Source organism: Cydia amplana, chromosome 13 (assembly GCF_948474715.1).
Source record: "Cydia amplana chromosome 13, ilCydAmpl1.1, whole genome shotgun sequence".
NCBI classification, from domain to species: Eukaryota; Metazoa; Arthropoda; class Insecta; order Lepidoptera; family Tortricidae; genus Cydia; species Cydia amplana.
This window is the reverse complement of record NC_086081.1, coordinates 6449364-6469122: the sequence shown is the minus strand read 5'-3', so window position 1 is coordinate 6469122 and position 19759 is coordinate 6449364. Positions and strand designations below refer to the sequence as shown.

The following is a 19759-nucleotide window of genomic DNA, read 5'->3' as shown; positions in this document are numbered from 1 at the left end:
TTCTGTGCTTAAGCACTGACAGCCTGGAAGCTTCGGGCCTTCGGCCCTACATGGAGCTCGGCCTTCGGCTTTCGCGTTAGATGTCCACACCAACGTTTCACGTAAACCATTGCGGCTGTGTCCCTGACAACATTTCTCTCATCTCTCAATTTTTTTTTTATCAAAAAAAAAATTCGCGCTCACTACGCTCGCGTTTTTAACTTTTAAAGTTAAGCCTACTTTGATAAAGGTGGCATTCTGGGCACCCTACCAAGCGACTACAACTTAGGCCAATTTATAATTAAACATTTTTTTACACTCTTAAAAGTAATCCCCGGTACATACATATATGTAGATATTTAGTTATGCATACATAAACAACTGTAAATAAAGTGTAAATACTCGGCCTCAAGTTTTTGATATCTATAATATTCTCCTTTCCTCTAATCTTACTTCTAACTAATATAATATTAGACCTAAATTCGAAAGTTTGTTAGGAAGTATGGATTTCTATGTGTATAATTCTTAATTTTTCATGCTCAGAATGATTTGACTGGAGGACAGAATTGGATGATATTTGCCATGGACATGATTTGGATAGGTACAGTCAAGAACGTAAAAATACAAAAGTAGTACTGTATTGTCCGTTATACACCTACTATAACTCTGTGTCGTTTAAATCACGTCTAATATTGGAATAAGGGCGAAAAAAAACTATTGGTTTTGAAGTGTAGTTTTGTTTAGTGGTAAGTACCTACCTATTAATTGTAAAATATTTTATCTGGACTTCAGTCCCCTAATCGTATCCATCTGTCAACTTTACTTCAAGTTCCGCCTCCAGGGGAAAGAGAAATTAGGGATGAATTAGCTTACTGACACAGACCGAATTCCACGCGGGCGGAGCCGCGGGCACAGCTAGTAAATGTATACAGACCGTTTCTTTCAACTTAGAATCGCGATCTACCATTGTAGTATACGGCTACTAATGAAAGTATGTAGCTTATTGAAGTGGAGCGAAATGGCCTGCATCTGATTGCGAGTATTGCGACATACATCACGTGACTTTCATCGCAACAACGGTGAACACTGGGGGTCAATTCGACTCGTCAGAATTACATGTCGTGACGTGGCCACTTTTTTTTAATTTATAGGTAAGTTACCTATAAGAAAATTGGACATTTCGACTGTTTTGACGTATGAAATAAAATAAAAACGTGTACATACCTACAACTAATATAATCAAAGGGATGAATAAGTAGAGCCGGTTTAAACTACGTTTGCATCAACTTAGCAGTGACAATGTACGAGAGCGCTTTACTCGATGTATTACTTGATGGCGATCAAATTTAACGTACTTACGTACGTACAATATTGAAGTGGAGCAAAATGCCTTGCAACTTCTTGCGACATACCTATACGTAGCTTTCGTCGCAACAGTGAAATGCTTAACTCGTGACGGGAGATTGGGTTAAGCGACGAGGTACGTATGCCCTAGCCGATCTGTGGCATTTTAGATTATTTTAAATGTAAAAATATTTTTAGTCTAAACAAAACTTCTTTGGCTACTGGCTTCTAGCGTTGGCAGTAAGTTACGTCCTAAAGATGTCATCAGTGGAAGCGAATGTTTGCAATCTCCATCTCCTGAGGAAGTTTGGTTAATTGTTAATTGCCGTCGCGGCGCGTTTGTTTGTGTAATATCCTTGGTACTGTCAAGTGTTTAACATGCCGCTGAAATTATAGGTCATAATGTCTAGGACTTTAACAATAGACCTAGAGGCAATGCAACGTAGCCACTCACTTGTCACAATGGACCTCACAAGAACACTTAAAGCAACCGTGAGTCCTTCCAATAGCTTGCCGCCCAGCCCTTTAAAAACTGCCAACCCATAGCGTCCCTGCCAAAGAGTAGAGTAAAAAGGAAAAATGTACCTAATCGGCTAGATACCAATATGGGGCATTATCTTTGAAAATGGACCTTATTGTCGATGGCGCTTATGCCGCACAGCGTCGCGCGGCATTGTATTAATATCGGAGCATCGTTAATAATGGCGCAAGCGCCATCGACAATAAGGTCCCTTTTCATAGATAACGTCACATATTTTTATACATCCAAGTCTAGTCCGCAATTTTTACACGCATAAATCTATATGTAGGTACCTACCAATGGTGCAATTACATGTTTGGCACGTCCCAGCAACTATAGTTGGTCAAACCAATTTGTCAGTCAGTAACAACCAGGAAAACTATATATACTCATCCTTTTCTTTTGGGTGCTAGTACTAGTGTAAAACAAAGATAATATGATTATCTCTGTCTATGTTTGAAATGAGACAGTCCTTTGACAAACTATAAAGATGTATATTATTATCTATAGCTGGTCAAGCAAATCTTGTCAGTAAAAAAGGCGCGAAATTCAAATTTTCTATAGGACGATATCCCTTCGCGCCTACATTTTTCAAATTTGCCGCCTTTTTCTACTGACAAGGTTTGGTTGACCATCATAGTGTCTAGGCCTTAAAGCTTTCGAGTTTATTACAGCTCTAGAAAACTCCTTCAAGTTTTAAACGAGTCAAGTTAAGCAGATAATAATTTATGCTGAGCATAAAAATACGGCGCTATATTAATATTATTATATTATTTCATAGTGATGTTTAGATGTTGATTGAGCAGATAAATGGGAAGTCTAGTCTTCGTATAAGACCAATTAGTGTATCGTCAAATTATAAATTATAATATAAAAAAATGCCTGTCTGTTCGTGGCCTGCAAGTCGTGCGTACCCAGTACACGTCTATATTTTTTTTTATTTGCCCAAAGTATTGCCGCTTTTTTCTACAGACGGAAATGGCTTGCCAGACCAAGCCAGAGATTTTCAAACAATAAATACTTTGATTATAGCCTGTCAAACAACTTTGTCAGTAGAAAAAGGCGATAAATAAACAGTTTGTAAGACAGATAAAGGACTATCTCATTTCAAACATAGACCGAGAGAATCATACTATCTTTGTCTTACACTAGTACTAGCACCCAAAAGAAAAGGATGAGTATATTTTTTTGTTCCTATTTACTGACAAACTGGTTTGGCCAACTATAACAAAACTTTCACATTTATTATCTATGGTTTGACGCGTTTCCGAACGAAGCGCTTTAATGCCAACCAATCACAGCACCGATCAAACGGTTTCATTTTTGTAACGTTTGTATTTCAAATAAAATAACCACAAGCAACGTTCGTCATTTCATTTGTGCTTTGGTAAATCAGTGTTTCAATGTTTTGTGCGTGTTAATTTAATAAGAATATAATTGTGGTTAAATAAATCTATATATGTACATTCTTGTTTGTTGTAATCTATAAAATTTGTGCTGTATACTTACGTGAAGACGGATGATAGTTTATTATTGATAAAAATCTTCACGATGATTGCATTAACGGACGACGTATACAAATTATTGTAAGTATTTCACCGAAAAAATACATAAAATAACACGTACGTGAATAAAACACCATGCCTTCTAGGTATAATTTGTCACAGTGCCGTAAAAGCAACTTTGCTGCTGTTGCTAAACCGCGCCCAAACACAGTTTGTCATTTATAAACTTTCATTTACCCAGCGATGGCGTCACAGAGGAAGTATCCCGAAACGTCCGTCACCTAATGCAGCAGCTATGGCTGAACTGGTCCCACGTCGGTGTGGAATACGACGTGAAGGTGAAAAACATATACAAGCTGGTGCAGATTGAGAAGGACCTCCACAGTGATGTGTTGGATGAGACTAAACAGAAACTTAAGACCATGCAACAGCAAGTTGAAGGTAAATAATTATTCTAGTAAACTTAATTTTAATATTGGGTGGGTCTAATATTTGAAAGCTTGTAAGTTATAAGCAGAATTATCTGTAAACTCCAATATTTGATACAATACTTTAGCTTGTACTACAAGTTATAAGTTTTTACGAAGCTTTCTTCATCGAGTTTCAAGTTTGAGTTTCGGGATGGTTAACATTTTTAATCTAATAATTGTTAACGTTGTTGGTATAATAAAATATAGCATAATTGTTTATGGTTGTAGAATTAAAAGACGAGACCAAGAAACTGAGCCAGTACCTGTCTGTTGACATCAGTATTATGGAGTACAAGGATGACATGATGCTGTTTGAGTATAAGAAAGAGCTGGAAGACCAGATTATGGGGTAAGTGAACATGTATGCTTTATATCAAGCCTCTTCTCAAAGTTTGTTATTCAAAATTAACCCACCTACTATACCTACAGAGAAAAGGTATATTGAACCACTTTGTAGCAAATTTTTCTGATTCAATACTCATGTCATGCACTCCTTTTCAAGTTAATTAAAACAAATAAATATATTTTTGAATACATTGTAAACTAGTAGTTGGCTCACCAGACTGACCAAAACTATGTCACAGATATAGGGAACAGATGGAGCAGCGGCGCACTGAAATCAACCGCCTGCTGGAATGGCAGCATGATCTGACGGAGAAACTCGGAGTCACCTTCCACGAGCTGCAGGACATCCCGCTCCCGCCCCAAGACGAGTTGGACAAGTTGAGGAACCATCTTGAAGTGCTGCAGTCAGAGAGGGACAAGCGATCTGAGATATTTCTGCACACGCAGATTGAAATTAAGGATATCATGGGTATGATTTTTACTCTTGCTTTTTATGATTAAAGTTTTGTTTCAAATATGTCTAACTTTTCATTTTGTGACAAAACATGGTGTGTTTATTATTTAGGTTTGACTTTTTTCTTAGGAGACATTTAGCCTTGAAGACAATTAGAAACTTTCTTTTATTTCTATAAGAGTTCAAAACTTGAATTTAATTTGTACTTATACTTATGCCAGGACTTACAATGCTACATCACTTATTTTAACAGATATCATTCTAGCTAGAACTATTATATATAGTTTATGGAATTAGTAAAGCAAACTTCAACTTTTAACAATATTCTGGCTCTAGCTAGGCAATACAAACCCCATAATTTATTCACAACACAAACACCGAAGAAGAGAATTTCAGATACTTATTGTCTTGGTTAAACTTTTAAGACTTCTAGACTTTTAAGACTTCTGCTTTGCATTCACTCATACCCTTTGAAATATAAAAATGTTTTCCATTTACAGACAAACTGCAAATCAGACCACAGAGCAAGTTTGAGCATGTGGTGGTCAGCTCCCTGTCTGTTGACTTCAAGGTGACAGATCTGAACATGGACCGCCTGGCCAAGCTGCGGCAGGACTTGCAGGAGAAGTATGACCAGACCAACAACCGGGTAAGTTGCGTGGTTAGGGTATATTTAACCCCCGACGTAAAAAGAGGGATGTTATATGTTTGATGCCAATGTCTGTCTCTCTTGTGTCTCTGTCTGTGGCATTGTAGCTTTCCAATGGATGAACCGATTTCGATGGGATTGTTTTTACGTGAAAGCGAGTTTCTGGTTCTTTGCTGTTTGATAGAAATCAATCCAGCAGTTTGAAAAGTATCAGTTTTTTTTTTCAAAAAGGCATTTTTTGGCATAAAATGTAAGTAAAAAAAAATGCTTACTATATACGAAAATATGTACACATACTCAGTCTCCTTTCATTTTTAGTTAATTTATAAAAAAAGACCATTGTGAGGGCTCTTAACAAAACATTTATGTCATCAAGTTGATCTTGCACTGGTTTGATTTGATTAGTAAAAAGCTCACCAGTCTCCTTGTAATGTCTAAAGGGGAATTTACAATTTCATTTCTTCCTGTCCCTTAGGTATTAGAACTGCGCGAGCGCCTGTCCAAGCTGTGGGAGTGTTTGGACGAAGACCAGATATACCGAGACAACTTCCTGCAGGCCCACCCGGGGTGCCATCCGGCCACTGAAACCGCAATTAAAGAGGAGATCAAGCGTTGTGAGCAGATCAAGAAGCAGAAGATTCAGGTAGTTAAATCATCATCATATCAGCCGTAAGATATCATGTCACTGCTTATCATAGGCCTCTCGCAAGGGTCCCCCAACAACAGGTCATGACCTGGCCTTGTAACAGGTCTCTATGATCTTAACCAGATCCTCTGACTACCTTGTTAGGCGCCTTCCTTAGGGTGGTGTTCACTTGTCCAATATGTATTTGTCTCAAATTTTGCTTTAAAAAAAGTGAGACACAATGCACATTGGACAAAGATCTTGGACAAGTTGAATAGCACCCTTAGTTGCTACCTCATGATTATTTATAGTCGCCACACCAGAATATTTATGCCCAGAATCATGAAATACTTCTACGAACATTGTGGACATGGCTGTCCACAATTTTCGTAACCGCTAGTTAGGTGTGAGAAATTAAATAGAGAAATACATTTCATGTACTTAATCCCTTATTTTATTTCTATTTATTTATTATAGGGTAGCTTCATAAACCTATTCATAATCATAAATTATTTATTTGCGTGAATAGGGTCAGATTACAGTTGTTATACATAGCTTCTCCTAATTCAACCGTCCACAAACAGCATGCAAATATTTGTTGTATTTCTTAAGCTAAGTATAATAAGTATTTATTACATTATGTACTACATTATATTACGAGATATTCAAATAATCGTAAAGTGTATAAAAGATTTTATTTAATAGCCATTCATGTAGGGTTTTCTTAAATTTATTAATTGGCAAGCATTTAATGTCAGGTGGCAACTTATTAAATATTTCCACACACATTTTGGTGTTCTAACGCTCATACAACTGTTTTGTTACCCAGGTGTTTGTAGCGAACATGCGTACGAAGATCAAGCTCATGTGGGACAACATCATGTACTCGAGCCGGCAGCGAGAGGAGTTCGTCCACTATTACCAGGACATCTTCTCTGAAGACACACTCACACTGCATGAAATTTATCTGGACAAGATTACTAACTACTACAATGAGCACAAGTAAGCTATTAATTTTATTTTAGTTTAACATAGAAAAAACAGAATAGACGAACACGGCTATAGGCTACATGACTAATTTTCATTTATGGTATCGATCGATCGGGTTTGTTTTTAGGATCAAATGTCTATATGGGACCCATTGCATTAAAGCAATACAAAAGTCAGAAATTGTAGTCAAAGGCCGACAGTCGCACTTCACTCGCGAAACGCCCTATACAAACGACAAGGGAACGTGACGTCGTCTCTGGTAGCCCATCTTGTAGTATGGACAAAACAAGAAAATTGCGTTTTTGTCAGTGAAATATTGCGTTTATGTATATAGTTGCTATACAATATTTTTTTGGATAAAATGTAAGGAATCGAATGGTACCCTTACTTTTATCGTTTTTGGAAGTTTAAAAAAAACTTAAATTTTGAAACTTTCAGGTCCTGTATTTTTGTAACTTTTCAATAATTTATTTTAGTATCCACATTATTGTGATAAATTGCTCGTTTGCTATCTATTTTACTAGTATTTGTTATAAAATTCAACATGGGTCATCATCCCTATTGTAGTATTGTCACATTGTGCAGTTACATCATTATTAAAGTCAAAAGTAACTTATTAAAAGCTCACCCTAATATTAACTAGAAGTTTTGTGTAACTACTAATAAATGAAGAATAGATACTCTCTGGAAACCTCAACACATTCAGTACCCACAAGGCGGGTTTTCTGTTTGTAGGTGCCATTCGCTACAAAGCGGATAAACCACGTAATCGGCTACGATCGTAGGGCTGGTAGACCTGGCAGTGAATTTTGCGTAAATTTTGCCGCAACTTATATCACGTCTAAATAATAATTACCCCTTGTATTCCTTATTATTCAGATCACATAGTAGGCACTGGTTTTTTGAGTATCTTCTCTTGTTCACTCATTTGTTATGTACAACTATAAGGTTACACTTTTTTATTATTTTTTTAATTGTACCTCGATACAATTTGTAGATCAGGGAACTATAGGTCTATAAATAAATCAATTTGTAGCTATTAGCTAAGTTGCTCTTATGTTTATTATAAGACTGTTTGTTTCTCAATTAAAAAAAAAAAATTCACACATGATTATTTGGTCAATAGGCACATTTTCGAGTTGGTGGTGACGCGTAAGAACCTCTGGCTGAAGCAAGCCGAGATGGACGCGCGCGCCTCCGAGCCGGGCCGCTACCACAACCGCGGGGGGAATCTGCTGAGAGAGGAAAAGGAAAGGAAAGCTATCGAAATTAATGTAAGTCACATTAAGCCATTTACAAAATCTATAGGCCAAAGCCAATGATTTATTTCTATAAAATATCGCTCGCAAAATATAAAATTTGGAATATCGCTCGCAGACGTAATCTGCATGTTTGAAAATTTGATTTAGTACGGGTTAGCACATTGTTACTGGTGAATTCTCAATGCAACTTGAGACTCCGGTGCCGTTAAAAAGATGTAATCGTCTCTCGGTAGATGTCGCTATACGCCACCCCAAAGGCGTGTATGCATGAGGGAAGGAATGGAAAAATTCGCAAGATTCTGGTGGGCTTCCGTAGCTCAATTGGCAGAGCTAACGCACGGATTGCGGAGGTTGCGGGTTCAAGTCCTGCCGGATGCGTAATTTTTCCATTTTTTCCTTTAATATAAAATTTGGATTTATTTCTGTCAGTAAAACCTTGCGAAACGCGAATTTCAGAGATTTTTAGTGAAAGAAATGGGTAGTATATGGTTGATGCTCATGGTCAGTTGGCCAGAGTATTGGATGATCACTTGTGTAACTTTTATGTTGAGGTGTAAATATTATATTACAATAAATTACATTGTGCTGTCAGGTTTCGACCAATTTAGCAAATCTTTAAAAAAATAACCAATAATTTTAATAGTAGTTTATGCAACAGTGATATAATAAGGGTTCTTAAAATTCAAGGGTCGAAGTTACAAAACGAGACGTAGTCGAGTTTTGTAAAAAAAGACCCGAGAATTTTAAGAACCAATTATGAGCTGTTGCATACATTACTTTTTCTATGACAGCTGCAGCAAAAAAAAAAATTATAAAAAAAAGAGTTATTATTAAAAAAAGGGTTATTATTTAAAAAAAAGAGTTATTATTGTAAATGAAAACATACCTCTTTCAATCAAGATGATCGGAACTTGTATCTTTAAAAAAAATAAAGCAGTTGTATTATACTCATAAGATGACTGCTAGCAGTCATCTTATGAGCCTATAGACATATCATTCAAATGACATTGCTTTAGATATCACTGTCAGTAATTTAATTGACACATTTAAGTGCTGGAGTAGAAAAAATATCTATTAATAACTTACGTGATTGCATATTCCGATGGTATTTAAATAAGAAGTCCTGTAATTTCTATGATGTATTAACACCATTCTCTATTTTTAGCTCCCTAAAATTGAGGCCCAACTTCGCGAGGTAGTAACAGAGTACGAGGCGAAAACCGGCAGCACCTTCACCGTGGACGGAGCGCCTCTCCTGCAGCTTATCGAGGACGAAAAGGAGTCGAGGAAAGCTGTAAGTAATTTTAATAAAATAATAAAATAAAATAAGTTCGGACTCGCCCACCGAGGTGTACTTTTTAGTACTTGTTGTTAAAGCGGCAACAGAAATACATCATCTGTGAAAGTTTCAACTGTCTAGCTATCACGGCTCATGAGATACAGCCTGGTGACAGACAGACAGAAGGACAGTGGAGTCTTAGTAATAGGGTCCCTTTTTACCCTTTGGGTAAGAACCCTAAATACTAAATATTTTTTGTGATACTAAATAGACTTTTTTCTAAGGTTACCGACTTAGTGACATTCAGAATTGAATGAAAAGACAGCAATTTAAGATTTTTTTCGAGATTTAGGCATTTTGTTTCCTAAATAAAAAAATAATTATCATGTATGAAGAACACTTAAAGCAACTGTAAATCATAATATAATTATTAGAAGGATACCGTAACGCCGTAACCTCTTGAAAAATAAGCTCACAAACTTCAGTTCAATCCTAAACATCATTGTAGTGAAGAAGGTCCTAATAAATGTTCTCATCTAATGTTCAGGAGCGTCACAACAAGCTATCTGCGCGCAAGCAGGCGCTGACGCCGACCAACCCGCTGTTCCGCTCGCTGGCCACGTCGCCGCTCGGCAAGCGCAACCGCACCGCCGCGCAGCTCGCGCTCACCGCAGAGAGGAACAGGTAAACACAAGCTATCTGCGCGCAAGCACGCGCTGACGCCGACCAACCCGCTGTTCCGCTCGGCAAGCGCAACCGCACCGCCGCGCAGCTCGCGCTCACCGCAGAGAGGAACAGGTAAACACAAGCTATCTGCGCGCAAGCACGCGCTGACGCCGACCAACCCGCTGTTCCGCTCGCTGGCCACGTCGCCGCTCGGCAAGCGCAACCGCACCGCCGCGCAGCTCGCGCTCACCGCAGAGAGGAACAGGTAAACACAAGCTATCTGCGCGCAAGCACGCGCTGACGCCGACCAACCCGCTGTTCCGCTCGCTGGCCACGTCGCCGCTCGGCAAGCGCAACCGCACCGCCGCGCAGCTCGCGCTCACCGCAGAGAGGAACAGGTAAACACAAGCTATCTGCGCGCAAGCAGGCGCTGACGCCGACCAACCCGCTGTTCCGCTCGCTGGCCACGTCGCCGCTCGGCAAGCGCAACCGCACCGCCGCGCAGCTCGCGCTCACCGCAGAGAGGAACAGGTAAACACAAGCTATCTGCGCGCAAGCACGCGCTGACGCCGACCAACCCGCTGTTCCGCTCGGCAAGCGCAACCGCACCGCCGCGCAGCTCGCGCTCACCGCAGAGAGGAACAGGTAAACACAAGCTATCTGCGCGCAAGCACGCGCTGACGCCGACCAACCCGCTGTTCCGCTCGCTGGCCACGTCGCCGCTCGGCAAGCGCAACCGCACCGCCGCGCAGCTCGCGCTCACCGCAGAGAGGAACAGGTAAACACAAGCTATCTGCGCGCAAGCACGCGCTGACGCCGACCAACCCGCTGTTCCGCTCGGCAAGCGCAACCGCACCGCCGCGCAGCTCGCGCTCACCGCAGAGAGGAACAGGTAAACACAAGCTATCTGCGCGCAAGCACGCGCTGACGCCGACCAACCCGCTGTTCCGCTCGCTGGCCACGTCGCCGCTCGGCAAGCGCAACCGCACCGCCGCGCAGCTCGCGCTCACCGCAGAGAGGAACAGGTAAACACAAGCTATCTGCGCGCAAGCACGCGCTGACGCCGACCAACCCGCTGTTCCGCTCGGCAAGCGCAACCGCACCGCCGCGCAGCTCGCGCTCACCGCAGAGAGGAACAGGTAAACACAAGCTATCTGCGCGCAAGCACGCGCTGACGCCGACCAACCCGCTGTTCCGCTCGCTGGCCACGTCGCCGCTCGGCAAGCGCAACCGCACCGCCGCGCAGCTCGCGCTCACCGCAGAGAGGAACAGGTAAACACAAGCTATCTGCGCGCAAGCACGCGCTGACGCCGACCAACCCGCTGTTCCGCTCGCTGGCCACGTCGCCGCTCGGCAAGCGCAACCGCACCGCCGCGCAGCTCGCGCTCACCGCAGAGAGGAACAGGTAAACACAAGCTATCTGCGCGCAAGCACGCGCTGACGCCGACCAACCCGCTGTTCCGCTCGGCAAGCGCAACCGCACCGCCGCGCAGCTCGCGCTCACCGCAGAGAGGAACAGGTAAACAGAGGGCCTACCGCGAACCACGTTCGACGTGTTGCCTCCCTGTCACACTTACGTACGAATTTACAAGTGCGACAGAGAGGCAACACGTCGAACGTGGTTCGCGGTAGGCCTTCAGACTCTAAATATTCGTATTAAAACTGTTGGTTTTGTTCTATAATTGAAGTAGCAAACGTATCTTTCTGGGATGTGTTCATTTTATACTCGCCCACAGACATAAGAGAGATCGACCATTCATTATAACATAAATGCTTCCTTCTTGAAGAATTTTCGTTAACTCCTCGAATTCCATCACTTTGAAATGTCAAAATCCTCCAGGGACATAAACAAAAAAATGAAGCAAAATAACAAAAAAACACCACTTATTCAAGTAAAATAAGCAGCAAAATTTGCTTACCGAACCATTTATTGAAAATAAAAAGATTAAAATTTAATAAATGCTTTACCTTTGAATAGAATTCCCTTAAAAACCGAACACTAGCATTCACCTCAACCACAGACAATCCAACCTCTAGACATAGAATAGTCGCGCTACCCCCTCTGCCACACATACGGTAGCGTTACTCCATCTTCGAGTCAATCCCGTGCCGTGATTGGTCCGTGTCTTTGAACGGACCAATCACGGCACGGGATTCGCTCACCTCGTCCCCCCGCACCCCCGTATTTTTGGCAGCATCGGTTTCATGAAAGAATTGGCCTAAGCTCAGTCTAGAGGTTGGATTGTCAGTGACCTCAACATTATACCATAGAACAGAATAGACCGTCTGACTACAAACAGTTTTCTCACCCCGTAGGCCGGCCTCGAAGCGCCAGCTGATCACCGGCAGCGCCACCAAGGCCGTGTCGGCGTTCACTCACAATCTGTCTGCGTTGAAGAGATCAGCCATTTCTACTGTTAAGAGGTAGCGTATATGGGGCAACAGTGATCGGGGATTTCTATGCCACACCGCGGGATATCAAGTCGAAATGGTAATATGGATACGCCACTTGGCCCGCGATAGGAACAAAACTGTTCGAAAAGTAAACGCTATTTCAGTGTTGGTAATTCGTTTATAAAATAAAGGACTGTAAAAAACATGGGTCTCGACTCGGTCGTTGAAAGGCAATGCAAAACTGATAAGGCAATGCGAGCTTCGTGGTTTTATTGATATATTCAATTGGTCTGTAATCAAATTTTCAATTATTAATATTAATAATATATGCAATGCATGATTAATTGATTAACAGTAACATGCCAAAACACTCTCCTATATCGCACACGAATCCCGGAATCCCGCGGCATATCCATACTAGCATAATGATTGAGGTCATTCACCCCAAGTGGCATAGAATTCCCCGATCACTAGGCATTATATATGAAAAGGGACCTTATTGTCGATGGCGCTTACGCCGCACAGCGTCGCGCGGCATTGTGTTTATATCGGAGCATCGTTAATAATGGCGTAAGCGCCAGCGACAATAAGGTCCCTTTTCATAGATAACGTCACATTATTTTACATACCTATATTTTTGTAATTATTATTTGATAACCAGGCCCCTTAGACAACACGCCAATCGCTAACGCTCCGTAACTGTCACTGTCACACTAATATGGAAGAGTGATAGAGAAACAAAGCGATTCGATGGCGAAGCGCAAGCGATTGTCACCTTGGCTAGGTCACCAGACAGAAATTGTCCTTCCGGCCTGGTAACGAAATCATAAATAAAATACCCGATAGTCGGGTTTTCGGCACTGAATGTGTTTAGTTAGTAGTAAACTAGAGCTAATGAAGTAATATTTAACTATGTTACAGAACAAAAATAACCAAGGGTTAATAAAGTAAAAATATAGGTGTGAATTGTTGAAATATGTTATGTATTGTATTTTTCGTAGTATTTCTCATTCCTCGTTGCCAATTTCAGTTCGCTAACGGCCAATAAATGCATGCATAACGACGTGGCGCGAGGCAAGTCTCACAATAATTAGTAGTTACCTCAGTAGTTTTATTGCATTTTGTAATATCGTAAAAGGAATGAGTAATACTGTTCATGTTGAGCTAGTTTTGAAGTAACACTGATTTAAACTTTCACGATTTTTACACATTATTAAATTGTACAACGGGACTTAATCGCGTATCGAAGTTTTAAGATGTACCTCCGACGTTTCGAGGACGGCGTTGTCCCCGTGGTCCCGGAGAAGACTGAAACTTAGATACGCGATTAAGTCCCGTTGTACAATTTAATAAAGTTTTGAAGTATCGCATCGAAGTTCGCTGAATACGTACGCCGAAGTGATTTCCGACGGACTGCCATCGAAATATTTCTTTATAATTTCATATTAGTTAGATCCGACCATAGAGCCTAAATAAATACGAGGTATTTTCAAACCTTAATCAATTTCGCCGAGGTGTGTTTATAGGTCAAACTAGGCAACTGTCCCATAGAAAACATCGACTACTGATCGACGAACATCGGTTTTCCTCTCCTTGTACTTCCCTATATATTCACCTCGCAATATATGGCAGGTCGAAACACCCTGTATAGTGGAATTAGTGGAGTGGTGGCTATGACTTGATTAGCTTAATAATAACCACACAGCTCAAACTTTAACCCTTGGCAATCCCGGTTCCTCTCACTCAGCATACGGCGCCATAGAGAAAAAAATACATAGAGTGCTCACTCCACACATCAGTTTTAGTACCAAAAAGACTATTAGCATCTAGCACCGAGTAGCGGAACTATCAGTACTGCTACATCTATTGTCAAGTAGCAGTACTGATAGTTCCGCTACTCGATGCTAGATGTAGACACTGAAATTAATAGTCTGAACTGATGTATAGAGTGAGCACTCTTGTCTTTATTTCTCTATGACGGCGCCGTACAGCGCCATCTAGTTTACCTTTTAAAGCCATCGCTACTGTAAGTTGCTCCATTGCGTCTAGTGTGATTTATTAGGGTTCCGTAGCCAAATGGCAAAAAACGGAACCCTTATAGATTCGTCATGTCTGTCTGTCTGTCTGTCCGTCTGTCTGTCCGTCCGTATGTCACAGCCACTTTTCTCCGAAACTATAAGAACTATACTGTTGAAACTTGGTAAGTAGATGTATTCTGTGAACCGCATTAAGATTTTCATACAAAAATAGAAAAAAAACAATAAATTTTTGGGGTTCCCCATACTTCGAACTGAAAATCAAAAGATTTTTTTTCATCAAACCCATACGTGTGGGGTATCTATGATAGGTCTTCAAAAATGATATTGAGGTTTCTAATATCATTTTTTTCTAAACTGAATAGTTTGCGCGAGAGACACTTCCAAAGTGGTAAAATGTGTCCCCCCCCTGTAACTTCTAAAATAAGAGAATGATAAAACTAAAAAAAATATATGATGTACATTACCATGTAAACTTCCACCGAAAATTTGTTTGAACGAGATCTATTAAGTAGTTTTTTTTATACGTCATAAATCGCCTAAATACGGAACCCTTCATGGGCGAGTCCGACTCGCACTTGGCCGCTTTTTTATCTATCTATGGCTATATTCACCGTGGATTGTATTACAGGCGAGTCAGCGGCCGACTAGCCACGAAGGCCATAGTGGCGAAGGCGGAAAACCACGGCGCCACCGTCAAGAGGAAGCTGGACTACGGCGCCGAAGTGCCCAAGGCGCCCAAAGCGCCCAAAGCGAACGGCAGCATTCTCCAGCACAAGCGCTCGGTATGTCCACAACTTAATGTAAGGCCTGAGTCACAGACATCCTCTAGACTGAGCATAGTAACGCTACCCCCTCTGCCACTCATACGGTAGTTTTACTCCATCTTCGAGTCAATCCCGTGCCGTGATTGGTCCGTGTCTTTGAACGGACCAATCACGGCACGGGATTCGCTCACCTCGTCCCCCCGCACCCCCGTATTTTTGGCAGCATCGGTTTCATGAAATAATTGCTCTAAACTCAGTCTAGAGGATTCCTAGTCTATGGCCTGAGTGGACGCTCGAGTTGGGCGTGCAGCGGGGCGGGGCGTGCGGCGTGCATGTTAAACAAATGCAAGCGTGTAGGAGCGGCCTTAGTGCACGCTGCTCACATCACGCGTGAGCCCACAGCCACGCTGCACGCCCCGCCGAACGCTCCGCTTCGAGCGTCCACTCAGGCCTTACACTTATGACTTAGGCTCATTTAGACGGTGCGAGAACTCGCATGCGATTTTCATTGCATTACGTTATTTGATCGGTCGGCTGAATTGGTGTAACCTCAATGGTCCGCAATGTAACTAAAATCGTATACGAGTTCGCGCGCCGTCTAAATGAGCGGTTGTTTTATGCGATAAAAGCAGCGTTGAACGCATGCGATCAACGGAATGTAGGATAAATGGCAATGAGCTTACTGCTGCTTTTACCGCGTAAAACAATGTACCTATGCTCATTAAGATAATGTAATGGTTCCTAACCTTTTCAGTCCGGTCACCCCTATGACTAACTAGGGAACCTGATTTTACCCCTCCTCCCAATGGTAATAAAAAATAAAACGTGTACGCTTGTTGTAATGTTATATTAGGTTATCTTATTACCCCCGTAAAATACCAGTTTTTCCCCCACGGGGGTAATTACGCCCAGGTTAGGAACCACTGCTTATCTGATGTAAAATGGGGTTGCGGCAACCGCATCGCGTTTAACGCTGCGATTATCACAGAAAACAACCGCCCGCTTTACTTTACAGTCGAAATCATTAACGCTATTTGTTCCGTTTTCGCAAAAGGTAACTTGTAGCTCGTTAATAAGGCTTTACAGCCATAAAGCTTTGGTTTCCTCCGAAAGCGGTGCCGTCATATAGCGGCCGTCTCCATACAAATACTACGACATCCATATTTAGCCGTATTATTTAGTATGGAGACGGCCGCTATATGACGGCACCGCTATCCTAGGAAAACCGATCTTAAGGGTGCGATAAGAATTCGCCGTTATCGAGAAACGTCAATGTGGTACCTGAAAACGTTACATTTAGTAAAATATCGAGTTAAATAATTCAGCAGTTTGTGTTTTGATGATGGTGTTGGTTTGGTATAGGTTTACATTGACTACTTACATTATTGATACTGTTTTCTTTACTTTTTTTCATATTGTACAATATCATAATACATTTACCTACGTAACCTATTTCCGTAATATTACATCAGTCCAGCTAGTCAATGTAAATCTACTGTTAATGTTATACGTGTTAACCTGCCTGCAAAATTTGTGCTTCGCCCGTTAACTTGCGCATGTTTTAACAACACTGTTTTCGTTTTCTAACATTTTTTTATACGTTAACTAATATATTATATAACAATTAACAAAGCTTACTTCTGGTAAAAAATAAATCATTTTGATTTTTTTTTGTTTAATTCTGGTGTGTTAGTGTGACTTTTGGTGTTTTACTAATTAACCACTAATTTGTGTGTTTTTTTTTGCTTTTACGATGTTTTATCTAACAATAAATAAAAAATAAATGTATTTTTTACGAAATGTGCATGCGTCATGTGCAATACCTAAATTATGTGATTGCATTCTCTATCACATCGCGGGTTGGATCCTAACTTGGGTAATTTATCTTGACGAATTATACGACTGATCTCTACAGCTAATTAAAATTTACTGACTAAAGGCACGTCTAACTTTCCGATTTGAGACGATACATGGTCTTTGACATTAACCGTTATTCTTGTGAACATAACGGTCATCAAAACTGTGATATAAGTTTGTCACACCTTTATACGAATACATTACCGTCATACAGTCAATCAAACTATCCTAATATATTTATGGACTAGCGACCCGCCCCGGCTTCGCACGGCTTAACAAGTTATACATAAACCTTCCTCTTGAATCACTATCTATTCAAAAAAACCCGCATCAAAATCCGTTGCGTAGTTTTAAATATCTAAGCATACATAAGGACAGACAGACATCGGAAAGCGACTTTGTTTCATACTATGTAGTAACGCCGGTTTAGCCCTTAACCCAGTTTTCCCACTATATCGCATGGTCTCAAGTCTCTCGCACCTCATGAATGTCCATTCATCCCTCGGGTGGCGGGTTGTAAACAGGGCTCGGAACCGGTTTTTTTGTAAAACCCAAAATAGCCCAATATTTTTAATTATTTTATGCTCTTTACGTAGGACTAAATCATGTTTTTAGGTAACAACTTCGTATTATTAGATTGTCCCATTAAAAATTTGACGACCGGTCTGGCCTAGTGGGTAGTGACCCTGCCTGTGACGCCGCGGTCCTGGGTTCGTATCCCAGTAAGGGCATTTATTTGTGCGATGAGCACAGATATTTGTTCCTGAGTCATGGTTGTTTTCTATGTATTTAAGTATTTGTATATTATATATATCGTTGTCTAAGTACCCACAACACAAGCCTAGAGCTTACCGTGGGGCTTAGTCAATTTGTGTAAAATGTCCTCTAATATTTAAAAAAGAAAAAATGAAATAAGCAAAAGAACGAAATAATACCGGTATTTTTTGTATGAAGAAAAAACCGGTTCCGAGCCTTGGTTGTAAACAAAAGTATAACAATCTAACGGGGTCTGCTTCACACCAGTCTGTCGGCAAGCGACGCAGCGGCGGGCGGCGCTCGACCGGCCGCGGCGACACCCACGCCGTGCATGCGAAAAAGAACCCTCTTATGGAGACCACACAGCTCACATCATACACTGACTTCAAGGTAACATTTCAAATAAGTATTCTGACAAAACTACAAAAAAAAGTTTCATTGTTACTGCCTGGCTAGCACAGGATTGGCGCGACAGTATCTCGCGGCGAGATAGGCTACCCGTCTTTTTCTATGTTAAAAAAAGAGGGACAGGTAGTCTATCAGATACTATCGCGTCAATCATGTGCTAAGGGTGCTGGGTTATTAATTATGCCTTAAACTAAGGTGTTTTATTCGACAGCGCAAAATTTGTAGGCAGGTTTCTTGGAATAACACTTACATATTTTCAAAATTATAAAGATGTCTTAGTTTTTTTCTGCCAGCGAATGAGTTAATACCATAGCTTTAGCCAATTATGGTAACCTGTTCTATCTATTCACTGACTGAATGACTATAGTTCGTTTTTTTTTTAGCATTAGAAATAAGGTAAACAATCTTGATGTGTCTTTTAATTGAAAAACACATTTTAAAAATAAGTTACGGTAAATATGTAACAATAATGAATCTAATACGATCTTTTGTCTTCTGCCCTAGTAGCACGGTAGCATTTTTATCGTTTATCACCATGCCTGTCACGTTCTAACAAGTATGTAAGTGCGAAAGTGACGGGCATAGTGATAGTCGATAAAAATGGAACCGTAATGAGCCCGCTGCTTTCATAAGTAATAGTTATTGATTTTTTTAAAGTGTTTTTCAATTAAAAGACATGTCAAAATCGCTTACCTTCTTTCAAGTTCTTTCTAATGCTAAAAAAACGAACTATAAGTCACGATAACGTCTTTGTATGTTTACATTCCTTGAAATATCATAAACTACAGATTATAGTAAAACTTTATTTTGTCTTTCAGGAAGACATAGATGAGAAAAAAATAAGCCGCAGCTCCATGGTACCGAAGCCCCTAGACAGCGTCCCCATGATCGTATGCGAAGATATCGAGGAACTAAACTCCCCCCAATCTCAAAAAAAAAGTCCAACCAAAACGGCGCCCATGACCCCAAAAACGGGAAAAGAAAATAAACAACACGCTGTACCTTTAACACCTAAGACTAATCTTGTGTACACTCCCACTAGACTAACTAGATCGGCTTTAAAACTGAATAATGATGGTTTCGCTACACCCCGAGCGCCGCTCAGCGCCGCCAAGCAAAACATTCACAGAACAAATTCCACCAACAACTTGGCTTTCAAGAACACGCCTAGCAATATGTTGCGATCTAAACCACAGGCGGGTCTAGTGAGAACGCCTAAGCCTTTTGTTTAAAATACTGTTAATATACCATCCTAAAGACACACACAACTGTGTTTATTGGATACGATGGCAGTGAGCATGTCTACACATATAATTTTGTACTGAATGTAACTATAAAAATATGGCGTCTGCACGTCGTAATTGTAGCCTTATATAGAGTTAAAATGATGTAGATGGTGATAATTTTATACGTTTAACTTCTGACTAATGTTTGATGTAAATATTTGAATCTC

At 40.8% G+C, this 19759-nt stretch overlaps 1 protein-coding gene across 1 annotated transcript; it reads left to right on the top strand.

The window, feature by feature from the left end:
- Positions 1–3216: 3216 nt before the first annotated feature.
- Positions 3217–19632, top strand: LOC134653449 (protein regulator of cytokinesis 1-like). Its single transcript, XM_063508815.1, has 14 exons — positions 3217–3429; positions 3590–3789; positions 4047–4167; positions 4403–4632; positions 5118–5266; positions 5742–5909; positions 6721–6893; positions 8008–8155; positions 9309–9437; positions 9970–10106; positions 12405–12512; positions 15150–15303; positions 18166–18288; positions 19125–19632. The coding sequence occupies exons 1-14, from the start codon at positions 3395–3397 to the stop codon at positions 19536–19538; spliced, it is 2289 nt and encodes a 762-aa protein (XP_063364885.1). The 5' UTR covers positions 3217–3394; the 3' UTR covers positions 19539–19632.
- Positions 19633–19759: the final 127 nt, after the last annotated feature.